The 27,761-nt window shown below is 31.8% G+C and overlaps 1 protein-coding gene across 1 annotated transcript; it reads right to left on the reverse strand.

Annotated features, from left to right (window-relative positions):
• Positions 1 to 733: 733 nt before the first annotated feature.
• LOC139527684 (acetoacetyl-CoA synthetase-like) lies at positions 734 to 27,674 on the reverse strand. The gene is made up of 18 exons (XM_071323279.1): positions 27,474 to 27,674; positions 22,492 to 22,595; positions 21,749 to 21,866; positions 21,347 to 21,457; positions 20,717 to 20,814; positions 19,719 to 19,833; positions 16,557 to 16,635; positions 15,775 to 15,916; positions 15,398 to 15,478; positions 14,572 to 14,696; positions 13,272 to 13,336; positions 12,661 to 12,783; positions 10,410 to 10,523; positions 9,865 to 9,990; positions 9,232 to 9,301; positions 8,546 to 8,604; positions 7,285 to 7,490; positions 734 to 4,099 (listed from the first exon to the last, which is right to left on the reverse strand). The coding sequence occupies exons 1-18, from the start codon at positions 27,595 to 27,597 to the stop codon at positions 3,962 to 3,964; spliced, it is 1,998 nt and encodes a 665-aa protein (XP_071179380.1). The 5' UTR covers positions 27,598 to 27,674; the 3' UTR covers positions 734 to 3,961.
• Positions 27,675 to 27,761: the final 87 nt, after the last annotated feature.

Below are 27,761 nucleotides of genomic sequence, written 5' to 3' on the forward strand. Positions count from 1 at the left end.
CCATTTTGGACTGACTTTCACAGTTTGGTTTTTAAGTTACACTGGGTTCCAAGTTAGAAGAGGTTGTTAATCCAAATAGTTTATAGCAGAGGAACACATAAACATGAGCCTCTGGCCTTTGTTAGTCTTGTATGATTTTAATTTTAGTTTCTTGTGTGTTCTAATTCAGAGTTTAGTATGACGTCCATTATCACTGAACTAGAATAGATATTTGTTTAGGGGCCAGATGAAGGATGCCTCAGGGTGCTGGAGTTTCTCGCTGCATTGAAAACCTACTGGTGACCTGCTGTTGTCTGTTCTATGGTTGGGTTGTTGTCTCTTTGACACATTCCCAATTTCCATTCTCAATTTTTGTGATTATTATTGATCATTTTTCTCAGGTATTTTAAGTGTTGTACAAGTTCACAATTCATAGTCCATCCATCCCCCAAAAGAACAATGAATTTTATCTTTGACCCTTGACCTGGAATTCAAAAGACTTCTTCCCCTTCCCTATATCTTCCATCTGTTTCCATTTAATCAAGGAAGGAATATTATCATCTGGAAACTATTTGTTTCAGACGCCCAAAAGGATGGACAGATCTAATACTGTGTGCTGCAGAATTTTCTTAGAGGAGCATAAAAAAAAATAAGACACCAAAGTATCCCTATAAGAATAGTTGCAGCACTCCATACACATTTATATGGGCTGGACATATGAACAATCAATAACAGGCAAATAACCAAACAAAGAGTCTGTCCGACATCTTTATTTTCTACAACTAAGAATACCCATATAAAGATTATGCAATCAACAAAAATGTTCAGGTCTGTTTAAATAAAAACATGTCAAAAATTTAAATGAATGTAATTCTTTTGGATAAATTTTTGGAATATTAATTTTCTTCAACTATGAATACCATGTGAAGATTTTTAAACCAACAAAAATGTTGAGATCCATTCAAATATACAGATGTCAAAAATGTTAAATAAATGATATTTTTGGCAAATTTTTGTAATTACAAGTGATTGTCACAAGTTCAATTTCATTCATGTATATTCAAATGCAAGCTTATCTGGCCATTTGACCTTTAAAATGTAAGCTTTAAATAATTTTATAAGCACTATTCATTGAGTATTTCTCCAACTTGAAGCTACATGTGAGCATATACAGGATTTCATAAACTGAGGTACCGGTACATACCTTTCTTGTTACACTTTCGAACAATTTCGCAAACATGTATGCCTTCTGAATATAGCATCATTTTATAAAGTCTGAAATATTTTAAAGCAGCTGAAACCATTGGTAATAATTGGCTTTAAACCATTTTTAAGAATCCAAGAAAGTGAAACAATCGATTTATGATTTGACTGATTGCAACAGCTATCATGATCTTGTAAATTTGTCATACCCTATCAATAATAATATTAACCTCTATTTAATAACTTTAAATACAGCAAACATATAAATATCAAGATTGTCATACAATCAGAAACATGCATTTTTGAATGTAAACAATAAACAAAATAATAAAAAAAAAAAAAAACAACAAACAAACAAAATACTGTAAATTCATAAATTATTGCATGCATTTATTATTGCGATTTTGTCATTTTAGACTTAAATGCGATTTTAATTTTAACAATTTTGTGAAAAAATCCTCTTTTCACATAAAATATTTCAAAATGTGAATTTAAATTATTGCATTTACAACTCTGCGTATTTTTCACAATAATAAAAATCTCGCATTAATTTCTGAATTTACGTACTATAAATCACATCAAAACAGTATAAATAAATATATATAATTTAAGTATAAAATCTGATAAGATTTCAAGATATGAAACTAATGCACGGAATGTAACAGTACACTACAATCTTGCATATAAGCAAAAAATAAAATGAGTTTGATCATTTTGATATACATTGCTCATTATCTCCATTGATTTGAAACAGCAGATATATTTGCATATTGTTCTTCCGAGGGGATTTTCACACCATACTTTAACATGAGGCTGTCATAGTAGATTTTATTATTGGTTGTGTTATAAAGAAATAGCTGTGGTGTAGTGGTTAGTGCATAAAGGTTCCTGGTTTTATTCCCGTTTGGGATAAAAATTTTAGGAACTCAATTTTCGGCCATCCTTGACACCATCTGCAAGTATGGTCTTGAGGAAACGATGATAGTCCGTCGGAAGGGGACGATAAATGGCTGACCCGTGTTAAAAGAAAGCCATATCTCTTGCACTTTAAAGACACCCTTGTAGATTTCGAAAAAGAGTAGACTAATGCCGCTACAAGGCAGCACTCGCACCCGAAAAGTGGAAAGGGATTAATATAAGTTGCAAAACTTGTTTCCCAATCCACTATAAATAGATATGTTTAAACTAAACTAAGGTAAATAACGTTCGAAACTGCTATTTTCAAATCACATGGTACATGTATTATGAAAATTCTAGTACATTTATAACATTAAATTTGGTGAATTTTCTGCTGATGATCATATTTGTGTCATAGCTTATTAGACAAAATGTAAACATATATATTCCCTTTAGTCTAATAGCATTCTTGTGTTAAATAATTGAATGAGTCGACTCAATTCTTAAAATTCTAAAGATGTAAATAGACATCAGATAATTTTTTGTTGAACATTGACTATACAGCAGGTTTAGAATATTATGGGCATGATGAGATATATCCAAAACTTCAATATTTGCAAACTTAATTTGTTAGATAAAATGAAAATGGTGTTACAACATTAATAATACATTTAGTATATAAATATCACAGTCAGAAAATGTAAAAATAATAACAAAGATATGAATGAGACAATATTTATAATAAATATTGATCAGCAGTGACCTTGAACATAGAACAAATATGACACAGCTCAAATACATGCAATTAGCAACAACTATTGGAACTATTTTATTATTTTTTTTAACCAAGCATGATTTTCAAATTGTTATTTCAATAATGTCCATTGATAATGTATATTATTTTTACAACAAAGACCTCAGTTGCCAAGTTATCTTACGTAGTTGGCTTACATCCATGGCTATTTTCACAAAAAAAAGTCTTTTCTGTCACAAATAATTCAGGGTTACATTTAGCAGATTTTACTTGCAATGTTGTTTTGCGTAAAGATCTGCTGCCTTTTTAGAAAATGGCAGTCTGCATCTACAGTAGCAGTGGAATAACCAAGGGGTGGAGTTCTAGGGGTTGGACCCCCTTTTTTTTGACGATCAATGCAATTGAATGGGGAAATATTGTTGGAACCCCAGTTTCTCCCAGGTTGTACTTTTCAGGACACATGTGGTAACTCCCATCTACACTTGATACCTAGATATTATCCAGTATTTGATTCAAATTTATTGTGTAATCTTCCCTGCAATTGTAAACATAATCCACTATTTGCAAGTAAAATGTCTATTCAACTATGCCTTATCTGTCAGATCTAGATAACTGTATAAGATAACTGGTCAATACAAAATAAAAAATACAAAGCAATGTATAACAGTATCTTTAACACAATCAGAGAGGGCAACTGTATAAAAATACTACTTTTCGTTGTTTGTAAATCCTTTTATATTCTTTCAGACATTGATTTTTATGATGGTAGATTTTCTATGTCTCAATAGTTACAGCTTATTGCAGTATTGATTATATCTTAAAAGCAGTGTTTCCAATCAAATCAAAAGCATAAAAAATATCATACCATTATACACAATCAAATATGTATCCAGAGGTAAAATAGAGATGCTAAAATGAGAGAGATCTCTTATGTCCATATATCATTATCATGATGAAATGGTAAAGTTTTCACTAGTAATAATACATCTACAAAGGTTAAGTAATTGCCGTTTCCCATTTCTACTGATAATTGTGAAATTACATTAGTTATTCTTTAATACACAGTTCCTACAGTTATGAAATGTTTATACAAGTTAAATAATTCCCATCTCTAATTGTTGAGGAATGTCAGTAATTCTGTAGTTCCTTGATGTTATGATAGAGTTCTAGACACTGTGGATTAGCCAAAGCTCCTTTCTGTACAACCTCCTCACCCATTATAGCCTTCCTTACTGCTGCCTCAACCTTCTTACTATTAATAGTGTACTGTAATATACAAATAAATACTTATCAACACTTTAATAAACATGTAAATATTTATGTGCATACAATAAATAGGTCAGTACTCTGGATTCATTAATATTTGTTGGATACTAATTTTTCATGGATTTTGTGGAACCACGAAACTTAAATGTCCAAGAAATACAAGTTTTCTAAAGGAATGCATGAAGACTTCGCCAAAACCATGAATTTAAACATGTTAAATATCCATGAATATGCAAGTTTTCCACAATCCACGAAAATTGGTACCATTGAAAATAAAATTAATCCCCAGTATTATAAAACAAGTGGTACAGTGTTCTATAGTTGCTTTAACATCCAAATCTTTTAGATTCTAATCAATAGTTGTCTCATTGGCAATTCAATCATACCACTTAAGGAATAACAGTGCTGTAGTTGAAGAGTTGTCACCATCAATAGTAGATTTGACGGTCGCAAATGCAGTTTTACTGGGGACGCGTAGCGGAGACAGTAAAACGAAGATTTGTGACCGTCAAATTAAAATTGACGGTGGCAACTCTTCAACTACAGTACTGTTATTCCGATTCTAATGCATTTCAAAAAGAAATAATATGATAAAACTTGGAAAAATGTCTAAATTAATTTGACAAATAAAAAGAAATCCGTGAAAAACTTCATGAATGATTTTGGTGCAAAGACGTCATGGGTAAACGTGACGTCATACAAATGAAAACTTGCAAACTGGAGGTTATTACGTTATCTGTACGCTTCAAATTTGGATAAAATAACATTAAAACGGCGAATTTGAGGTAGGTGTTGTTTTATTTTCGATTATATAGTAGTAATCGAACATTTATTATTTCAATCATTTCAAAATGGTTGTTCCGCCTTAGTTATGCCTGGTCAACTGTGGATTTGACGGCAACTTTTAGCCAATGAAAAAAATTGTTACATACAAATTGCATTAGAAACTAAAAAAGAAGAAAAAAATGGAGGGTCCGTGTGCTTGTTTTCGAGATATAAGCCATTGAAAATTTGGCGGGAATTAATTCTCTCTAGATTTTTCATACATTTAACATTGGCACCTTTTTTGTTTTAAAAACTATGAAAAAATAACAAGGATTTTATAAGATTTTGAAATATGGCTTTTTAAACTTAATGTTATAAAATAATGAAAAGAAAAATAGGGGTTAGAAGGCAATTTATTTTTAATGGCAATACATGGATAAAACCAGAGGATTCCGAAAATCTGACTCAAATTGATACAAGAGGCTGTCACAACGACAGCAAACCGGATTTATTTACATTTATTTGTGTCCTGGCAATATCACAAGAACTATTACTGATGAATGGTGAAAGTGAAAATCATCAATATCAAATTTGACCTCTATTTTGTCATCAGTATCAACATTTTGAAATAATAATATTTGAAAAGCTTAGATTGAATGGTTCATGAGTAAATGCAACAACGTGAATGGAAACGCCATTTTACGATCTTTCAAGAACCATAACTCCTGAACAGTAAAAGTCAAAATCGTCATTATGGAACTTGACCTCTATTTTGTCATCAGTAACAATATATTAAAATTTCAAAAACTTTGGTTGAATGGTTCATGAGAAAATGCACGGACACGACGGGAAACACCATTTTTCAATCTTTCAAGAACCATAACTCCTGAACGGTAAAAGTCAAAATCGTCATTATTGAACTTGACCTCCATTTTGTCATCAGTAACAGCATATCAAAATTTCGGAAGCTTTGGTAGAACAGTTCATGCATAAATGCACGGACACGACTGGAAACTCCATTTTTCAATCTTTCAAGAACCATAACTCCTGAACGGTAAAAGTCAAAATCGTCATTATTAAACTTGACCTCCATTCTGTCATCAGTAACAACATATTAAAATTTGGGAAGCTTTGGTAGAACAGTTCATGAGTAAATGCACGGACACGACTGAAAACTCCATTTTTCAATCTTTCAAGAACCATAACTCCTGAACGGTAAAAGTCAAAATTGCCATTATTGAACTTGACCTCCGTATAGTTGTCAGTAATAACATATTAAAATTTTAAAAGCTTTGGTTGAACGGTTCATGAGTTAATGCACGGACAACATTTGATTGCCGCCTTTCAAGAACCATAACTCCTGAACGGTAAAAGTCAAAATCGTCATTATTGAACTTGACCTTCGTATAGTTGTCAGTAATAACATATTAAAATTTTAAAAGCTTTGGTTGAACGGTTCATGAGTTAATGCAGGGACAACATTTGATTGCCGCCCGCCCGCCCGCCCGCCCGACCGCCCGACCGCCCACCGTACATCCCCAAATCAATAACCGACATTTTTGTCACAAAAATCCGGTTAAAAATAGAGTAGCAAACATCCTTAAAGTTAGGAATTATATTTGTAGTAAGCTTTCAGTACAATTACTGCATAGCAAAGACAACTGATTGCTCAATGTATCAAAAATATTTGAAAATGATCAAGAAAATGATTTACGAACTGCAGCATCTAAAAATTGAGGATGCCCTAAGAATTCAATGTGCCAAAAATATAAAATAGAAATAGTATCTCCTTCTTTCAGCCAGAAGGTTTTCAGGTTTGAAACAGTCTAACTTATCCCTATTTCTTAAAAAAAGAGGACATTGTTCTGTCAAAAGAAGATTTTGGGTAAAACAAACAAGTGTAACTGTGAGCTACTGCTCACTGATGATACCCCCGCCGCAAGTGGATAATGTCAATAGTGTAAAAATATGTAAGTGTTCGGTAAACAGGAAGTTGTCAAGTGATGAATCTGAAAACACATCACACGGTATAGCTGACTTATATAAACCCTGAAACCAAATTTTAGAAATCCTGGCATTGTAGTTCCTGAGAAAAATGCGAAGAAAATTTTCAACTTGGCCATCATGTGTAAAATGATACAAGTGTTCGGTTAACAGGAAGTTGTCGAGGGATGAATCTGAAAATGCATCACACGGTATAGCTGACTTATATAAGCCCTGAAACCAAATTTCAGAAATCCAGGCATTGTAGTTCCTAAAAAAAATGCGACGAAAATATTCATGGAACAGACGGACTGACGGCTGGACAAACAGAGGTAAAAAAGCATACCCCCTTTTTAAAGCGGGGTAAATTCAAAGCGGGGGTATAATTGAAGATATAAGTATAGGTTAATAGTTTGGTTCACATAAATAAATCTTACTGGAATATCATCAATAGGTAATACTACAGTTGGTACATATCTGACACTTAATTCATTTCTGATACAAGTCTTAATTCTGGTAACCAGTTCACCGGAGAAATTGCTTCCTGTGGCCATCTTGACAAACAGAACAACCCTCTCTTCAGAGTTATCCTTCTTCCTTTGTGCTACACAAACACTGTCCTGGATTTCTTTAAAGGATTCAACTGCAAAATAAAAATATGATCCCAATAATATAGTGAACTGCCTAGAATATTTAATATTAGTATCATATAAAATTGAGAATGGAAATGGGGAATGTGTCATACCAATGTAGTAATGCCTTTAACTAGTAGATCTACAGTTTGTAATGCAAGTATCATTCTTAGTACAAACCAGAACTTACATAACCTCGCAAATGCTTTAGAAAAAATTCAGTGTAGAGCATGTGAAAAATGTAATATAACATATTCTATAGTTTCTTTTTTAACAAGTTAATAAATCTGTAAACATAAGGAAATATATTTCAATGGAATGCATTTTTTAAGCCATCATTGCATGCTTAAAATAAACTTCCCACCCAAAAAAACATTCCACTGTTGAAAATTTACCTGCACCCCTATAGAGTATTACTAGCTCTGAAGTCAGCACTTTTGTATAATCATGAAACAGCATTGGTATATTCATCTTTTCTTCTACAGTTTATGAAATGAAATGTTGAATTTAACAGAGGTTTTCACCCCAAGCCATAGATTGCCGTTGTCAATTTTTTGCCATCTTTTCACCCAGTTTTCAGTTTTTAAAGCTCTACTTTGAACATGTCCTACTTTGTATTTGACTTGGTCTTTCAATTGTTTTGATGAGAACACCTTTGATGAGTCTTATGTAGATGAATTCACATTAGGCATACCAAATTATAAACCAGATATCTTTGATGATTTTTGTTCCCCAACTCTGTTATATTACTTGAAGTCATTTTCTGCATCTAAATCATGTGACAAAATGGCTACTCCTACTTTTTACATTGGGAAAACATTGTTTTGTAAAATGAAATAGTAAAGGACAGTGTCCAACAAAAACCTTCCCTTATCTTTAGCCAGCAAGGTTATAATACATGTAGATGTTTTTTTACCTGAATTTTCGTGGGGGCGTGGACAAATTGCCAGTGGGAACTATACAAGCCCGATTATGGTACTATAGTTTAAGGACAAGAATTGCTGTGACATGCATGTCCACAGAATGTAAATTATTCAAACTGTTAACTTATTATAGACTTACTAACCTACATTGTAGATTTCAGCACTACCAAACCTAACACCGTTAGGATTCAATACACCATCACTGAAATAGATGTTGATAATGATGGTCATCTGATCATTAATACTTATAAAAGCATAAAAAGTGAAGGGGCTTATTATCATCAGACTCTTAAACAAAAAAGAAAGTAAAAAAAATGCTATCCCCATTGAGGCACTCCTTTAGTACTACAATGTTCCTGTTCAATTCATAAAACTTGACTTTTCCAAAAATAACAATTGATCAGTTTTTTATTAATATTTGTTCATTATTTGTTTATAATAGCAGATCTCAGTTTCTTACAAAACAAGTAATACTCTAGTCATAATTTGTTAAAATGGGCAAGGAATTGTTTGACATAAGTACTATGACTGGTGTCACTAGTGGAGCAACAACTGATTCCAAATACAGATGATCCTCAACAAGCAATGTTATTAAAGAGTTTGTGCTATTCAATATTTAGTTTATTCTGTGTATTGTTTTGAGGACTGAAATTCATCTTTTCTTATAGTTTCTTTTTGCAATAAAATACATTGGATTACTTAAGTGGTATTATCATTTCGAATGCACATGTATGACTTTGGTGCAAATTGAAAATATACATATCAATTTTGCCATTAGTAGTTTACCATTTTAAAAGAGATATAATCTGTCAATTATCATATTTCTTACCTTCTTCCTAACATAACAATACCACCCGTCTGACTATTGATACAACAATGGTCTCCATGTGCCCAGACACCTGCAATTAATAAACAAATAACATAAAATTTAAACATTGAAAATTATCTTTTTAAATTTTCTCAATTATCTAATACAAATCATGGACTTGATTTTTTCATCATTTTCAGCCTTTTCTTATTCATGCTGAGTTCACATGTAATTCGAATTCGATTTGCATTAACTAATTCGAATTAGTTTAATTCACAGTGGAAACGTTTAACGTCCTAACGTCAATTCTAATTCGAATTGGAATACGCATCAAATTCGCTTTACTGTCCTAATGACGACCAATTTTAATTCGGATTAACAAAAACGTGTTTCTAATGCGAATTAGTTAATTCGATTAGCCAATTCGAATTAAAAAAAGAAGAGTGTGTGAAAGAGGCATCAATTTTCAATTAAATTTCCATACACATCTGGTTAATGTTACTCATATACATTGTTGCATGCATATTTGGACCTTTTTTCTTTTATATATAAATTTTCTAATATAGACAATAATCTTCTTCTGTAATCAAAACATTTGGTACCCAAAAATGATGATATTCTATAATTTTATTTATATTATATCAAGTTTAATACCTGGAAACATTTCAAAGTAAGCCTTTTTGTACTTCTTTCCATCTGGATCATTCCAGAAAAATACAGGCATTGATGGAAATGGTTTGGTACAGACAAGTTCTCCTGCTTCATCAAAGACTTGTTTGCCTACAACAAATGAAAGTTGTAATATACATCTAAGCAATGCTAAGTAAATATTACAGCAAACAAAATGAAAATAAATATTTTTATTTAATATAAAGTTTTGAGGGATTTCTATTAGGTATGTTAAGCGTATGCCTTATTGCTCAATATATATTTAGTGTTTACTTCTTATTTAACAACTTAATCTATAGAACAAAACACTAAGAACCAAAAAAGACTTTAGTTAACAAACAAAAAAACAACCAAAAAAGTCATGAAACTTTTTAATATTTCTGCTTTCTATGGGAGCATTAAAAACAAACAACTGAAAATTAATTACTCTTTGAATTGAACATTAACCAATGAGCTACCATTTCAAAATCTTGCATGTTCCTCGAGGAAGGAAAAAGACTAATTCTTGAAGAATGAATTGATATATTTACCTTCTTCATCCCTCGTTTCTATGGCACAGCCCAAATTAGGACCCTGGATCTCTCCTTTATATACTGGTACAGTCCAATTCTGACCCATAAAACAGGCTATTATATCTGTTCCACCTATAAAAAAAAGAGAAAAGATATAAGTATTCACTTATACAAAATGTATGATGATGTACAGCATAATTCTCATTTAAACACATGTTAAGGTGGTATAATAACACTACAGGGATAACTCTTTAAAATCAGCTGAACATTTTAATCAGGTTCTTTTGTTAAGAAAATATGAAACTTATCAATTTATAAAAATTAGTCGTTTGTCAAACTGCTATAGTATCCAACCAAATTTTTCTGATAATGTGTCTGGTTCAAGTTTTTTGAAATTTTAATATTTTTGTCAAAGGGGCAAAGTAAATATTTTGTTAAAATTTAATGAAAATTAGACAAGCCAAATTAATCTTAGTCAAGGTGTTTGGTACCACCTTTATGTAAATGTCTATTTCAAAATATATCTTCAGTAAAATCTCTCTTTTTATACTTAAAAAAAAAGACAATTTTTACAGAAATTGTCAATTGTTTGATCTTTCTTAAAGTTTATCATCAGTACAGCTTCCTTCACTAATAAAAGCTGACCACAAAGAAATAGCAATATACCAGCAATAGACATGTTGAAATTGGTGTTAAGGATGTTTGCTACTCTTGTTTTTGACTTTTTGTCAGATATTCGGAATCCTCTAGTTTTATCCATGTATTGTCATTAATTAATTTGCCCACTGACCCCTACTTTTCTTTACAGAATCTTATTACACATAGTTTAACAAGAGTGCACACGCTGAAATGTCTCGCCTTCTATACTAATCATTGATATTATGTTGATAGTCCTAAGTATAAAGCTAAGCTTTATTACAACTGTCACATAAACTTAACATTAACAAGATAACTAAACAAAGACCAATGAACCTTGAAAAAGAGGTCCAGGTCAGATGAACCATGCCAGGCAGACAGGTACAGCTAACAATGCTTCTATACAACATATATAGTTGACACATTACTTATAGTTTAAGAAAAATAGACCAAAACACAAAAACTTAACACTGTGCAATGAACCGTGAAAATGAGGTCACGGTTAAATAAAACCTGCTCGACTGACATAAAGATCATAAAATATTTCCATACACCAAATATAGTTGACCTATGGCATATAGCATTAGATAAAAAGACCAAAACTCAAAAACTTAACTTTGACCACTGAACCATGAAAATGGGGTCAAGGTCACATAACATCTGCCCGCTAGACATGTACACTTAACAATCATTCCATACAACAAATATAGTAGACCTATTGCATATGGTATGAGAAAAACAGACCAAAACACAAAAATTTAACTATAACCACTGAACCATGAAAATGAGGTCAAGGTCAGATGACACCTGCCAGTTGGACATGTACACCTTACAGTCCTTCCATACACCTAATATACTAGCCCTATTGCTTATAGTATCTGAGATATGGACTTGACCACCAAAACTTAACCTTGTTCACTGATCCATGAAATAAGGTTGAGGTCAAGTGAAAACTGTCTGACAGACACGAGGACCTTGCAAGGTACGCACATATCAAATATAGTTATCCTATTACTTATAATAAGAGAGAATTCAACATTACAAAAAATTTGAACTTTTTTTTCAAGTGGTCACTGAACCATGAAAATGAGGTCAAGGACATCGGACATGTGACTGACGGAAACTTCGTAACATGAAGCATCTATATACAAAGTATGAAGCACACAGGTCTTCCACCTTCTAAAATATAAAGCTTTTAAGAAGTGAGCTAACGCCACTGCCGTAGCCGCCGGATCACTATCCCTATGTCGAGCTTTCTGCAACAAAAGTTGCAGGCTCGACAAAAAGCCATATTTGAAAATATTATAAAATCCTTGTTATTTTTCCAATGATTTTTTAAGGGAAAAGGTTCCAATGTTAAATGTATGAAAAGTCTATAGAGAATTATTTCCCGCCAAATTTTCAATGGTTTATATCTTGAAAACAAGCACACAGACCCTTTATTTTTTTCTGCTTTTTTGGCTCCTTTATTTATATACTATCAATATATAACAATCTTTTAAAAAGCTTGTTATTTTGAAACAAAGTAGCAAACATCCTTAAACACCAATCAATCATATATTACAGCATTACATCTTGAAGATTAAAAGTTTATAATAAACACAATTCAATAAATTAGTAAGCAATATGTTACCCGATATAGAAGCTAGGAGTAGATCTTTCTTTATATCTGTGTATACATAATCATATGACTGTGGTTTTAATGGAGATCCAGTAGATAATATGGCTTTCAGACTTTCCAGTTTGTGTGTTTTACCTTTAAAAAACAATGAAATCAACATGTAAGAAAAATATAATTAAAAGTGCAAATATTAATTCATTTTTGTTTCAATCAAACTCATTTCTATGTGATGTACAGTCATAGGACAAAGTCAGTTCCTCATTCAAAAAATGTCCTATCATTTTAACCAAAATAAATATTTTTCAAAAAAATATTACCAAGTAACTTGAGGTGTGCAATTTTTATAAAATAGATACCATAAGATGTAGAAATGTCTGAAATTTTATTGTTTATTTGGTCACAATTTTTTGTGAGGTTCATTTTCATTATCTTATGGGTTAAAAACAAAGGCAAATTTGTAAGTCAAATTTAATTTCAAATCCATTCTCTCGATTTTGGTAAAATGTACTTTTCAATCAAGAAAGTATGTCTGTAACAGCTCATCTGGTGCTTGTGAAAATTAGTCAAGTGCTTTGATACTATAAGGTACATTATTATACAGGATACTTTATTATCATATTCACCTGGTTTTAATCCTCTATCCTCCATTACTGCTAACCATTTGGCACTTGTACCTAAAAATGTTATCCTGAAATTCAAATGTTCAAAATCTGCTTTAATATCAAAGTTCAATGGAATACATGTGACATGAGTAATGCATATTGACCTCAAGTTATTTTTTCATTCTTTGCATGTGTTATTTGTTTACTTGACCATTGGGGTATGCCCCTATTTAAATCTTGTTTTATTCATGATATTCAAAACAGGCTAATTTCATAATTAGCATGAAAGTGCCTATGTTAAACTTTTTTTTAAAATTTTGACAATGATCATCAATGTAAAACTTTTTTCCATAAACACAACAAACATTTTCTTGGATTTCAGCGGTATTGATAAGCCAACATATTAAAAAGTTCAATGGAGAATGTATGTTTAAGCGTGACCTATAGTTGTTAATGTCTGTGTCATTTTGGTCATTTGTGGATAGATTTTTCATTGGCAATCATACCACATCTTCTTTTTTTATATTGTATGCTAAAAATGAATATACTTGATAAATACAATGTTCCTCAATCAATAAAAATAAGTCAATCCATATAAATGTTTTATCCCTGTTATCTAATTCACCTGACTCTATTGCTTATCCACATGATCCACATGTACATTCATGTGCGATTGTTTATTTACTCTAATTGACCATTGGTTCAAATTGGACCTTTAACTTATGTTATATTTTGATTGTAAAGTTACAACTTAAGTTGCACTAATTTCAAAAGCAGAAATTGTTTGTTTGTTTATCAAACTACAGTATATATTCATTCGAAGCTCAGTTTTCAGTGCAGCTATATGTTCGGTTAAGGAATGAATGAGAACATAATTATGTTTAGTTCAAACAATATTTTGTTGATTTATGATTAGTCTCATATCTTCTAATTTATGTTTAACCTTCCTTTTCAACTTTTTGTGTATTTATAGATTATCGTTGATCATCTCAACGAGGTTGATTTTCTCGCTTGAGCCGGTACAGCGAAAGCAAGAAAGGCAATCGAGTTAAGATGGCCAATGATAATCTGTTTATCGCTATTTTACCTATGACGACATTGTCAATTTCATGTCAATTTTCTTAGCAACGCCACGTGCCGCCTTAGTTTCTAGCGATAATTTTCCATCTCAAGCGAGTAGCATAATATAAAAAATTGTCACAAAAAAAGATTAAAGGAAAATGGCACATAGCGATAAAATCTAATACAAACTCTAGTTCATATGAGTTAAATGATTATCAATCATTATATAAATTTTTGAAAAAATAATAATAACAATTACCCTATTTCATCTATCAGATCCCACAGAACTGTATCTTTTGGTACCAGTGGTGAACCATCATATAAAACAATAGCAGCTCCAACAGCCAATACTGATACCAACCAATTCCACATCATCCAACCAACCTATAATGAGGTCACAATATATAGGTTACTATGACCATCAATACATTTTTGAACTTGCATGTAAAGTATATTAAATCAAATAAATGAAAATAAATCTTTGAATAGATGTGTGTTTTAAATGTCTTAGAGAGGTGGATGTTATATAGACAACTGGATTACTTATCTTACAACTCCTTACTCGAAATTTAAACTCTGATTATACTGTAGAAACATTAATTTTGGTGGGGTTAAAATTTCGTGGTTTTGTCTCTATAGTAGATTTCATGGGGATTTAATTTTGTGGTTTCCAATAAATGCAAGTGATATTATGTGTAGGTTAAATTTTTGTGGGTTTTTTAATTTTGTGGATATTTTCTTTCAACGAAATAAATGAATCCTCCACGAAAATTTCTTCTTTTACAGTAATTTAAAAAAAAAAAATATAATATCTTTGGAGTTTGCTACTACCCAAGTTTTAGATTACAGTATTTTCTGTCTTTATCATATGATGCTTTCTTCATGTCAGATTAGAAGTGTTCAAGTCCTTGTCTTCTATCTGTTGTTTTACATAGTATCATAAGCAATCTTATAGCTTTTTCTATGGAATGATAAATCACATAAAACACGTTTTGTGCATAGTTATTGTTCTAGAACTTGCATAAAATGAAACCAAATTCATATATATTTGGTATTATGAATTTCAAAAATAATTTTGTACTTACAGTTGTATAATATAACATAATATCATCTCTATCCATATCACTTTGTATAACATGCTCCTCCATGTGTTTAAGTAATGTCCCCTAGAAAATATAATGTCTGTTTTACCAATTAAAATGAACAAGATTGAATAAATAGTAGCTGCTAATGAGATAACATAAATAAGAACTTCAGCTAGCATCCCAACATTATAGGTTTACTGGTGGTTGTTAACATATACAGAGGTTTATGATCTATGCATTTTCAAGAAGGTATCAAACATGTAAATATGAATTACAGTACACCTCCTTAAATAATAATAATTTTGAATCATATACTGAAGAGCAATAAAAATGTGCCACTACTGTTTATTTCTTTGATGTGTCTATAATACACTTACCCCAACAGAGTGAACCATACATTTAGGAGCACCAGTTGTTCCTGAGGAGTACATGATAAACAGGGGATGATTAAATGGAACTTGCTCAAATTTTAATTCTGTTACTTCATCCGAGTTTGGTAAAAAATCTTTTAAAGCACATCTAAATTTAAAGAAAACATGCATTATCAAACAATAACTGTATTGACATAATACTTGTATAAAATGGAATCTTTACTTTTATGAAAGCATTTAAGAAGGTTGACCTAGGTTAAGGGAAATAACTCTTAAAATCATCAGTACGTTTGTGTCAACCATTTTCGTAAATATAGTCTAAGCTTCTAGGTTACATAGATTATTTCCAATCTGTTTCAGGTAAATGCTTAAAAAACATTGATGAAACTTGACTTTAAGAAACACATAACTGATTTAAACAGTTGTCTCCCTGAACAAAGGTCTACCACCTTAAAAGGGCACAAATGCCATTCTTACTGACAAGTGAAATAAATTAATAAAAATCTTAATTCACAATGTTTTTTCACTGAATCCCACCCTCCTCTTAACTTAATTTTGGGAAAATTGATTGACCAATATGGATATATGAAAAATCGATTTTGGATAAACAAAACTAGCAGCAATTTTAATCCCCGCCCCACCCCCCAAACTATTTGATTTAATTTTTTTTTATATCCTAAATTGATCTTTTGATGTTGTCCCTTATGATCTTTGGTTATGTATAATAAAACTGTGGAGAAAGTGCTATTATACTCATTAACATGATAAAAAATAAACAACAAACTTACCCATTTTTTATATTAGACACATCAAATAATGCATCTGGTACAAATGGTATCACAACAACTTTCTCTAATTCTGGTAAACCTGGAAAAAATAATAAATATTTAATTGTATTTGTTAAATGTTACTTTTATCTGTTATTAATGTGTGATTGTTTTCCCTTTGCATTGTGTGGATAAATATGGATATAAAGTGTTTTTAAAGTCATATGAAACAAATGACTGGTGAAAAATAATGTTTATCCAATTATTGAACCAATGCATGTATAATATATCATAAACTTAGTATTCTGTGCATGGTTTTATCATTGTTTACGCATCCATATTTTATAATCGTAAACTAGAGGCTCTAAAGAGCCTGTGTCGCTCACCTTGGTCTATGTGAATATTAAACAATGGACACAGATGGATTCATGACAAAATTGTGTTTTGGTGATGGTGATGTGTTTGTAGATCTTACTTTACTAAACATTCTTGCTGCTTACAATTATCTCTATCTATAACAGTACTTTCTGTGGAAAATGTTATTGAAATTCTTCAAATTTTAAGAAAATTGTTAAAAATTGACTATGAAGGGCAATAACTCCTTAGGGGGTCAATTGACTATTTTGGTCATAGTGACTTATTTTTAGTTCTTACTTTGCTGTACATTATTGCTGTTTACAGTTTATCTCTATCTATAATAATATTCAAGATAACAAAAAAACAGCAAAATTTCCTCAAAATTACCAATTCAGGGGCAGCAACCTAACAACCGATTATCTGATTCATCTGAAAATTCCAGGACAGATAGATCTTGACCTGATCAACAATTTTACTTCCTGCCAGATTTGCTCTTAATGCTTTGGTTTTTGAGTTATAAGCCAAAAACTGCATTTTACCCCCATGTTCTATTTTTAGCCATGGCGGCCATCTTGGTTTGTTGGCCGAGTTACTGGACACATTTTTTTAACTAGATACCCCAATGATGATTATGGCTAAGTTTGGTTAAATTTGGCCCAGTAGTTTCAGAGGAGAAGATTTTTCTAAACGATTACTAAGATTTACGAAAAATTGTTAAAAATTGACTATAAAGGGCAATAACTCCTAAAGTGGCCAACTGACCATTTTGGTCATGATGACTTATTTGTAGATCTTACTTTGCTGAACATTATTGCTGTTTACAGTTTATCTCTTTCTATAATAATATTCAAGATAATAACCAAAAACAGCAAAATTTCCTTAAAATTACCATTTCAGGGGCAGCAACCCAACAACAGAATGTCCAATTCATCTGAAAATTTCAGGGCAGCTAGATCTTGACCTGATGAACAAATTTACCCATGTCAGATTTGCTCTAAATGCTTTGGTTTTTGAGTTATAAGCCAAAAACTGTAGTTTACCCCTATGTTCTAATTTTAGCCATGGCGGCCATCTTGGTTGGTTGGGCAGGGCACCAGACACATTTTTTAAACTAGATACTACAATGATGATTATGGCCAAGTTTGGTTAAATTTGGCCCAGTAGTTTCAGAGGAGAAGATTTTTCTAAAAGATTACTAAGATTTACGAAAAATAGTTAAAAATTGACTATAAAGGGCAATAACTCCTTAAGTGGTCAACTTACCATTTTGATCATGTTGACTTATTTGTAGATCTTACTTTGCTGAACATTATTGCTGTTTACAGTTTATCTCTATCTATAATAATATTCAAGATAATAACCAAAAACAGCAAAATTTCCTTAAAATTACCATTTCAGGGGCAGCAACCCAACAACGAAATGTCCGATTCATCTGAAAATTTCAGGGCAGATAGATCTTGACCTGATAAACAATATTACCCCATGTCAGATTTGCTCTTAATGCTTTGGTTTTTGAGTTATAAGCCAAAAACTGCATTTTATCCCTATGTTCTATTTTTAGCCATGGCGGCCATCTTGGTTGGTTGGCCGGGTCACCGGACACATTTTTTAAACTAGATACCCCAATGATGATTGTGGCCAAGTTTGCTTAAATTTGGCCCAGTAGTTTCAGAGGAGAAGATTTTTGTAAAAGTTAACGCAAGACGACGACGGACGACACCGGACGCCAGACGCCAAGTGATGAGAAAAGCTCACTTGGCCTTTCGGCCAGGTGAGCTAAAAAGAATTTCTCTTAGTCTGTTATGATGTGAAAATATGGCAGCTAATCAATTGTTGTGTTTTGAAACCATAGTTTACCAATTGTCACCTTTTTAGTAAACAATCAACAAAGAAGCATGGAAATTGAGCACATGTATAATATGTACAATAAGATAATAGTTTATTTCAATCACAGATCCATACATATTGCAATCACCGAAATTTTTACAAGAAAGGTCACATATTTGTTTTTCGTTCATTTTTTTTACATAAATAAGGCCGTTAGTTTTCTCGTTTGAATTGTTTTTACATTGTCTTATCGGGGCCTTTTATAGCTGACTATGTGGTATGGGCTTTGCTCATTGTTGAAGGCCGTACAGTGACCTATAGATGTTAATGTCTGTGTCATTTTGGTCTTTTGTGGATAGTTGTCTCATTGGCAATCATACCACATCTTCTTTTTTATATATTCACGCTGAGTTCACTGTAAACGGAAACATATTGGCGAATTGTTTACTGGAAGCAAGCAATTAAAAAACAAGTTATTTCTTCAAAATTTTGACAAATTATATAAGTTTTATAATAAAAACTAACCATTTAGTTATAAAAACATATGCATCATTTTTTTATAATTTGAAGTTTCATATGACTTTAAGATGAGATAATTTTTTTGTAAGTACAGTTACATTACATCATTTGAGCATAAACTTGATATTTGTGTATTCATTATGCTCTCTTCACTAAGATCATCACATTGTCTGGATTCAAAATTATGACGAGGCAACTTAAGGTGATTACCAAGCCCCTTGACTTAAATTAATTAGGCTTGTTTGTAATTTTGAAATTTTCACTTTGACCCTTTGATACATACATAAATTAAAAAAATCTTGAATCACTCACTTTATTCGAAAAATTTCATTAGATATATATCAGTTTGACAAAATCTTATTTTGATCATTGAGAAGATTAATATTTCCTTAACAATACAATGCAGAACATGTGTAAAACGTTCAGTTTATTTTTACAGAGTTATGTCCCTGTAGTGTTATGTATCACCTTAATTCTTACCTTGTACAACCTGTGCAAGTTTATCTAAATGATTATGTATTTTCCCATTGTACCAGACTGCATTTACACTAAAAATAACTTTAGGTCTGATCTGTGTAAATCTGTCTAAAACACCCTATAAGATAACAGTAAAAGCATCATCATATGCTAATCTAATTTTGCAAAGATATACAAGCAAATCATTTTTCTCAATACATTTGTTGCTGTATTTCTTTTTTTTATTATCATTATTATTTTGTACATAAATCAGGCCATAAGTTCTCTTGTTTGAATTGTTTGATGCCTTTTATAGCTGGCTATATATGGCTCTGGTAACATTTAATAGCTAGTATTTGTGTGTTTCTCTGTTCTTTATGTGCTCCCATTTGTTTGTATTGTAGTCCTGTCATGTAGTGTTGTCATTTTAATATTATATATATCATTGCCATAAAAGCGGGAGGTTTGTTTAGCCACAAAACCAGGTTCAACCCACCATTTTTTCTAAAAATGGCCTGTACCAAGTCAGGAAAATGGCCATTGTTATATCATAGTTTGTTTCTGTGTGTGTTGCATTTTAGTGTTGTGTTTCTGTTGTTTCGTTGTTCTCCTCTTATATTTGATGTGTTTCCCTCAGTTTTAGTTTGAAACCAAGACTTGTTTTTCCTGAATTGATTTAAGAATTTCAAACAGCAGTATACTACTGTTGCCTTTATTTGGCTTATTGTTAAAGACTGTATGGTGAACTATATTTGTTAATTTCTGTATTATTTGTTTTCTTGTTGTCTTATTGGCAATCATATCACATCTACTTATTTTTATATTTGCAGTGATCACTACTTCATGGTAACTTTATCTGACACAGGACAAACATGGTGGGAAGAAAATAAAAGATGAACACATAAACCAGAAAACATAATGCTACTTTGCTATTTTAGGCAGGGTATAAACATATCATATAGAGAAGCCATTATTTTCTTTTCAAAGTTCTTTGAAACATTTCTGAATATCTCCTACACTACCTGAACACCAAAATCTGGTGATGTAGAGCTCCACACAGCACCAATGCTGGCCACAGCTAACATAGCTTCTAACGCCTCACAACAATTTGGTATGTACCCTAATGAAAATAAGTTTTCTACAGTATTTTTTATGCATTTTCAATCAGTTTCTACAGTATTGTTTTCTCGCTTGAATTGTTTTACATTTGTCATTTCAGGGCCTTTTATAGCTGACTATGAAGGCTTTGCTCATTGTTGGATGTATGGTGACCTATAGTTTTTAATGTCTGTGTCATTTGGTCTCTTGTGGAGAGTTGTCTCATTGGCAATCATACCACATCTTCTTTTTTTATAGTTACAGTTTACAATACAAACATCAGCAGCCATAGTCCATCAGCTTATGATGCATTCTTTTTGCCAACATCAATTAATGAAATAAAGTCATTTTTAAAATTGAATGTAACATTTGCAAAAAGTTGGTTTTTAAATTACATATAAATTCCTTTTATGAATTTTCGTACTTGAAATTCCATACTAAGTTTATTTTTATAATTCAATGTTGATGCAAAATAAATATTTGTGAAAGTTGTTGAATTTGACAATGTATTCACTTTGATACGTGTATGTGTCCTGTTTTCTTCAGATACATACCAACAACTCTGTCCCCTTTTTGTACACCCATTTTCTTCAGTGCTGTTACATATCTAGTTACTGACTCTCTTAACTGTCTGAAAGAAATCTTAGATACACCAAGACCTTCTCCTAAAACAATAAATAGTTAAACTATCTCAACTGTCTGAAAGATATCTTAATTGCCTCCTTTACACATTCCCTATTTTCATTCTCAATTTTACACGTCAAAAATCACAACCTGCTAAAGAAATAGCTGATGGTCTCTACTGAAATAAATTGTTTACCAATTGTTTGAACTCTGAAATTAATATTTTACACACATATTTTTATCTATAAAAAACATTTGATACTATCATTTGCTAAAGTAAAGATGTCTTTCATTTTTTAAAAAAACCTTTACCATATTTACCATCCACTTACCTGTAGCAAAAACTGCCACCCTGTCATCATTGTATCGTAATATATGTTCTGTGAAGTTAAGATGACACCCAGAGAACCATTCTGGTATGTCTGCAATATTTTTCTCTTTATCAACAACCTGCAAAATACATTAATTTCATTTTAATAACCATAACTGTTAATTTTTTTAAATTTCATTATTAAACATTATGCAACACCTATCACATGCATCACATTGATATAGAAAACTCAGCTCTTATGATTGATTGATTGGTTTTTAACTCCAATGTCATCACTATTAAAATTGAGAATGGAAATGGGGAATGTGTCAAAGAGACAACAACCCGACCACAGAGCAGACAACAGCAGAAGGTCACTGACAGGTTTTCAATGCAGCGAGAAATTCCTGCACCCGGAGGCGTTTTCTACATGTATTTCGGTTGGCTATTTCTTGAATAAATTATTTTTAAGAGGGTCAGGGGAGAACCACTACCTTTAGCAGCAAAACTGACAATCCTAGTAAATTAATATTAGAAATGCATCAGTCATGTGGATGGTCAAACTCAGTGTTGACAGGACAGTGATATGGTACATGTAGTTTGACAACTAAGACCCCTGGGCCACCAAGGACTAAGCTACTTATGAAGACTGTATATTGACTTTGATATTTCATCCATGTTTTAGGGTTTTTTAATTGTTATTTAGTGAGTGTTTTATTTTTGTTTGTATATAACCCAAACAGTTCTCTCATTTATTTAAAATACCTGCGAGTACGGTTGAGAATATATAATGTCTGTAAATTTGAACACTTCCTCCCAGAATTCACTGTAATTGTCACATGACCACTGATGAAATTCTTTGTATGTTTCTGAAAAGCAATAAAAATATGAATCACTAAAATATCCTGTAAGGATTTCTTTTTACAAGAACATGTACTTTCAGTGAATTTCCAAATTTTGATTTTATTTCCTCTAGTTTACCAAACAATGGTTGACATGTCCAATGTTGCAGTCTAAAGGCCTTTTAAAACTGACCACAATTACTGTATTGAAATGACCTAAGATCAGCTCTGAAAACCTTCAAGCAACAATCACTTTTTAATTGTGACATCAAACTTTTAAAATTGTAATGTCAAATTTTATAGGGATCTAACCCTCAACTTGTGCGATTTTACATAATTATGGTGGATACATTCATTTTGCATAAAACTGTAAATAAGTCTAATAAAATATTTGTTTAATTATAATATTATGACAATATGTTTCTGTTTCAAATGACAAACAAATCATTTAAACTTGAAGTATAACAAGATAGGTAAAACATATTCATTTTTAGCATTTTTAAATGACAAAGTTGCGTGAATATCAACCCCAAAGCTGCCTGATAATCTATCTAAAAAAATATATGGAAATGTATCAAGCCATTTGAAGTTTTTGGTAAAACAGTGTTTTGAACAATGAGCCAATGCAAGGCACCTCTCTGTATTGGGCTACCGATGCCAAAATCAATAAAACGAGTCAAACTTTAAATTTTCATAACAATCATTGATTTGTTTAAAGGAAGGTTGCTTAAAGTGAAATGGCAGATTTTACAACCAGAACCAGCTTCAAATGTCAAACAAAACACATGTTTTTGTTATAAGCAGGGGTTTCATGATCTTTCTTGTTGACTGGGACATTCTTATTTGTAGGTGATACCTTTTCAATATATTCCATGAACATCTAATATAAAATACCTAAATTCAAGCGATTTTTGTCAGTAGGATAGGAGAGGGGGATAGGAGAGGGGGGATAGGAGGGGTCCTGATCCCGAAGTCCCGGGCTTAAAAACACGAAATCTCGAAATCCCGGGCTTAAAAATATGAAATCCCGAGGTCCCGAAATCTGAAAAAAAGAATTCCCGAATCCTGAAAGGGTCAATCCCGAAATCCCGAGCTTAATAACACCCGATCCTGGAGTCCCAATAAAGGTCCTATCCCCCCTAATAGGAGTGTAAAAGTACCAGGTACAGCCTCCTAATAAATGGCCAGTTAAAGTAGTTGTTACATTGTGTGTTTTCCAGTAAAAAACACAAGTTTAACTGTACATACTTATTGCTGTATTCTACATTGGAAATAGGAGGGTTGAGATCTCACAAAACATATTTAACCCCACCACATGTAAGTCAGGAACTCTGGCCATTGCTAGTCTTGTATGTTTTTCTAATTTTGTTTCATTTTTATGTTTAGGAGTTTAGTGTGACGTTTTATTTCCATGAACTAGTCTAGTACACATTTTTGTTTAGGGGTCAGCTGAAGCCTATCACATGGTGTGGGATTTCTTGCTGTGTTAAATTTAAGGCCCATTGGTAGCCTTGGGCTGTTTTTTCTGCTCTTTGGTTGGGTTGTTGTCGCTTTGACACATATCCTGTTTTGATTCTCAATTTTAACTTGATGGTTAAACAATCTTTTACTTATTCTAGCATAATTTTATTATTCAATGATAAAAAAATAAACTTGTAAAAGTCTAATGTTGAGATTGAATTGGCTTAAAAATTTCCTTGCATTTTTGTTTTTTTTCGTGCAAAATGGATTTTTAAAGTTTGATCTTATGTCATGTATGTGTTCTGCAATGTCATTAAAAACAAATCCTTGAATTGCTCTTGTTCTGATATGTAATGCATCAAGGTCAGAACAAGAGCAATTCAAGGATTTTATTTTAATAAGATTGGTTGTTCTGTTACATCACTGTACAGGGTCTGTGCTGGCAAACAATTTTAAAGCGTCACATTCTGTATGTTGCTGTCCCAAGTCATGAGCCTATAATTTGATGGTTAATATCTTTTGTTGCTGACTTGCTGTATATATGTATCATATATGTTTTGTTGTGTCCTGTAATCAGACCATAGGTTTTCTTGATGAATCATTTTACATATTTTGAAGTCCAGTTATTATACACCTTTTTATCAAATTTGGATTTGTTGACGACTGTAAGGAATCCTATCGCTGCAAACATTTAACTCGTTTGGTCTCTGGGTAATAGTTGCCTTATCGTAATCATACCTTATCTTCTTAATTTTATATAAATTGTTTTCCTTTGAACAGTTATTTTTCATATTTGGGATTTTAAATCAACTTTGGATATGATTTACTTCCACAAGCCATGCCATAATGATGGTTCAACGTTACTAACTGTCCCTTCAAACAAATGTGAAGAAACTTCACTAAATACCAAAAGATAAAACCACTTAGTCCAAATCTTTAGTGACTCAGGAAGGTAAATGTAGATTAGAACCCTTCAGCTTATCTAATAAAAAGTGCTCATTGATGGAATTCTTGCCCTCAGATTCCAAAAACTGGCATACATGTACATTTTTGTATTTCAATAATATATTTGGAAGCCAATCTTTAAGTTCAATTCAATTCAATTCAATTCAAATCTTTATTGCCATAAACCTACATATTTATAATTTTATAGTATGTGACACAACATAACAAAATGAAAATAAAAATAACAACAAGATCATTGAGGGCCAAAAATAAAATATTGTTTGTTTCCTCTCCCACGACTGACCCGGTAAAATCACCGCTACTCGAAAAAAAATTTGGCCATTCCTGAAGAAATTTTTTTTGTTGCTAATTTGGTTTTTAATGATATCTTTCCGATGCTGTAGTCAACAAGCGTTGGTTGTTTGATACCCTTCCGATGCTGTAGTCAACAATTTTTTTTTAAATCAAGGCATTTTTGCATTGAAGCGTCTAAATGATTCGGAATCAAGGAAAACAAACATAATGCTTTACCACACGAATTGTGTTGTGTTTTCTATGAGTGATCTTTGAAAATAAAAAATCTGAAGCACCTTTCAACCCACTGAGTGCACCTTGATTGGCTTTGTCTTTAACCTCTGTTCATGTTTAAAGGATAAAATCTTTGAGTAAAAATGATCTTTGATATCAATCTACTTTGTCGTCTTTGAACAGGTTGGGCACAAGTCAGGAAATGTGGGATACGTGTTTCCCTGCTTTCAGGGAACCTCCCTGATTTCTGATGTAAAAAACAAACAGTTTAAATGTGATTGCATTCTTCAAGTTATGGCATGAAATTTACAAAAGGGCACGTTTTAACGTTATAACTTCATCAGTTGAATTTGTAAATACTTAAAAGTATTCTAGGAACAATGAATAGTGAAAGCTTGTTTTTTCTGGAATTTAGGTGATTCAACAATCATTCAGGACAAAGGAAGATAACTCCAATTTATTGTCTTGAAGCTTCAAAAATACTTGTTTTTGGCCCCATTTTTAGCCCTTTATACCTAGACTGTTTGCCCCATAACCCTTAAAATATATCCCAACGTTCTATTTATGGTATTAATTATTGTTGTACAATTTCAGAACAATTGAAATACTTATACACAACTTATTGTCTTGACACTAGATAAATGCTTGTTTTGGGTCCTGTGGGCCCCTTGTTCCTAAACCTTAGGGACCATAACCCCCAAAATCAATTCCTTTTGTGGTTATAAACATTGTGTTAAAATTTCATTGATTTCTATTTACTTCTACTAAAGTTATTATCCGGAAACCATCCGTCTTCGGACGACGCTGACGACGACGAGGAGATACCAATATATGACTGCAAAATTTTTGCGGTCGTATAAAAACCATATCAAGAAATAAAATAAAATAATTTGCCTACCTACCTATCAAAACCCTGACAACCTCAGGCGGGGGAGGGGAAACAATATTTTTAATGTTGGCCTAATATACACAATAAAAGTAAATATTTTAGGAGTCCCCTGTCCTCAGTTCAATAGACTGTTTTAGAAAGGATCCTAGCTTCTTTACCTGAATGTGTGAAATTAGGTTGAGTATATACTATATATGAGCTGCGTCGGATAGAAATCGACCTTATGCAAGTGCATGCAAACAGATACTTGTATAAGACTTTGATCGATTTTGGAATGATGAAGATATAAAAGATGCATTTTGGTCCCTTTTAAAGGGTTGTCTTCTTATGAAAACCTACCTTTGGAACAACTACAGACTTTCCGAGAAATTATTTCAACCCAAAATAGGTTAACAGAGGTATTGATTTTCGTTTGCATAAGGTCGATTTCTATCCGACACAGCTCATATGTTATTTTATCTATGTCATTTAAATTTATAAAGTGGATATTCTCAGTTATAAAAAAATCAAAATAAACTTTTCTATTATTATGGTTTCTATTACAATATAAAAAGAAATGATTTTAACTAAAACAAGAAGCAATAGCTCATCAGAGATTCTGAAATTTTATCCAATTCATGAAATTTATTTAAGAATGACTAAATGTTCTTTTTTATTTGGTGTACACAAGGATTTGTATAGTAAGAATCTATACAAATCCTTGGTGTACATGTATACATATTTATATTGAAAAAACAATTATACGGTCTTTTTAAGACTTTTGTTGTTGATCAGGACACAAATGTGAAGTCAACCATGAAGGGTGTTTCAACTTGTGTAGAACTGGTTATTATTACTCAATGTTGAAAAAAAACAGTTGACAGCAATCCAACAACATTAAAATAAATATATATTTATTAAAAAACATAAGTATTGCTTTTTTCAGTTACTAAATCATCATCTTTGTATTATATTTTAACCATACACTAGATTAATGAATAATGATCATCACTTATTGATGAAGACAACTACAGTAAGCTAATCGTTAAAGTTAATCTGACGAAAAAGTCAAAATGAAAGTAGAGTTTTTTTCTGACACTCACTTAAATTCACTGAATATTTGTCATTGATCAACTTCCTAAGTTTGTCCATCTTTGTATTTTCAGAACATTGTGGTTCCCATTTAATTGGTGGAACTAAACAACCCGAATCACCGGCGCAATCCATTTTCTACTTCAGAGTACAGTTTTGTTGATGTTCACAACGTGTCTTATGTAGTCGAATTGCATCTAGATATTTAAAACGGCGACTTCCGGTTAAGTTGTAAAATATAGTGCATAGACAGCTAGAAATGAATAGATATTACAGTGTGCGAATTATTTTACTTAATA

This window comes from Mytilus edulis, chromosome 6 (genome assembly GCF_963676685.1).
Source record: "Mytilus edulis chromosome 6, xbMytEdul2.2, whole genome shotgun sequence".
Taxonomy (NCBI): Eukaryota; Metazoa; Mollusca; class Bivalvia; order Mytilida; family Mytilidae; genus Mytilus; species Mytilus edulis.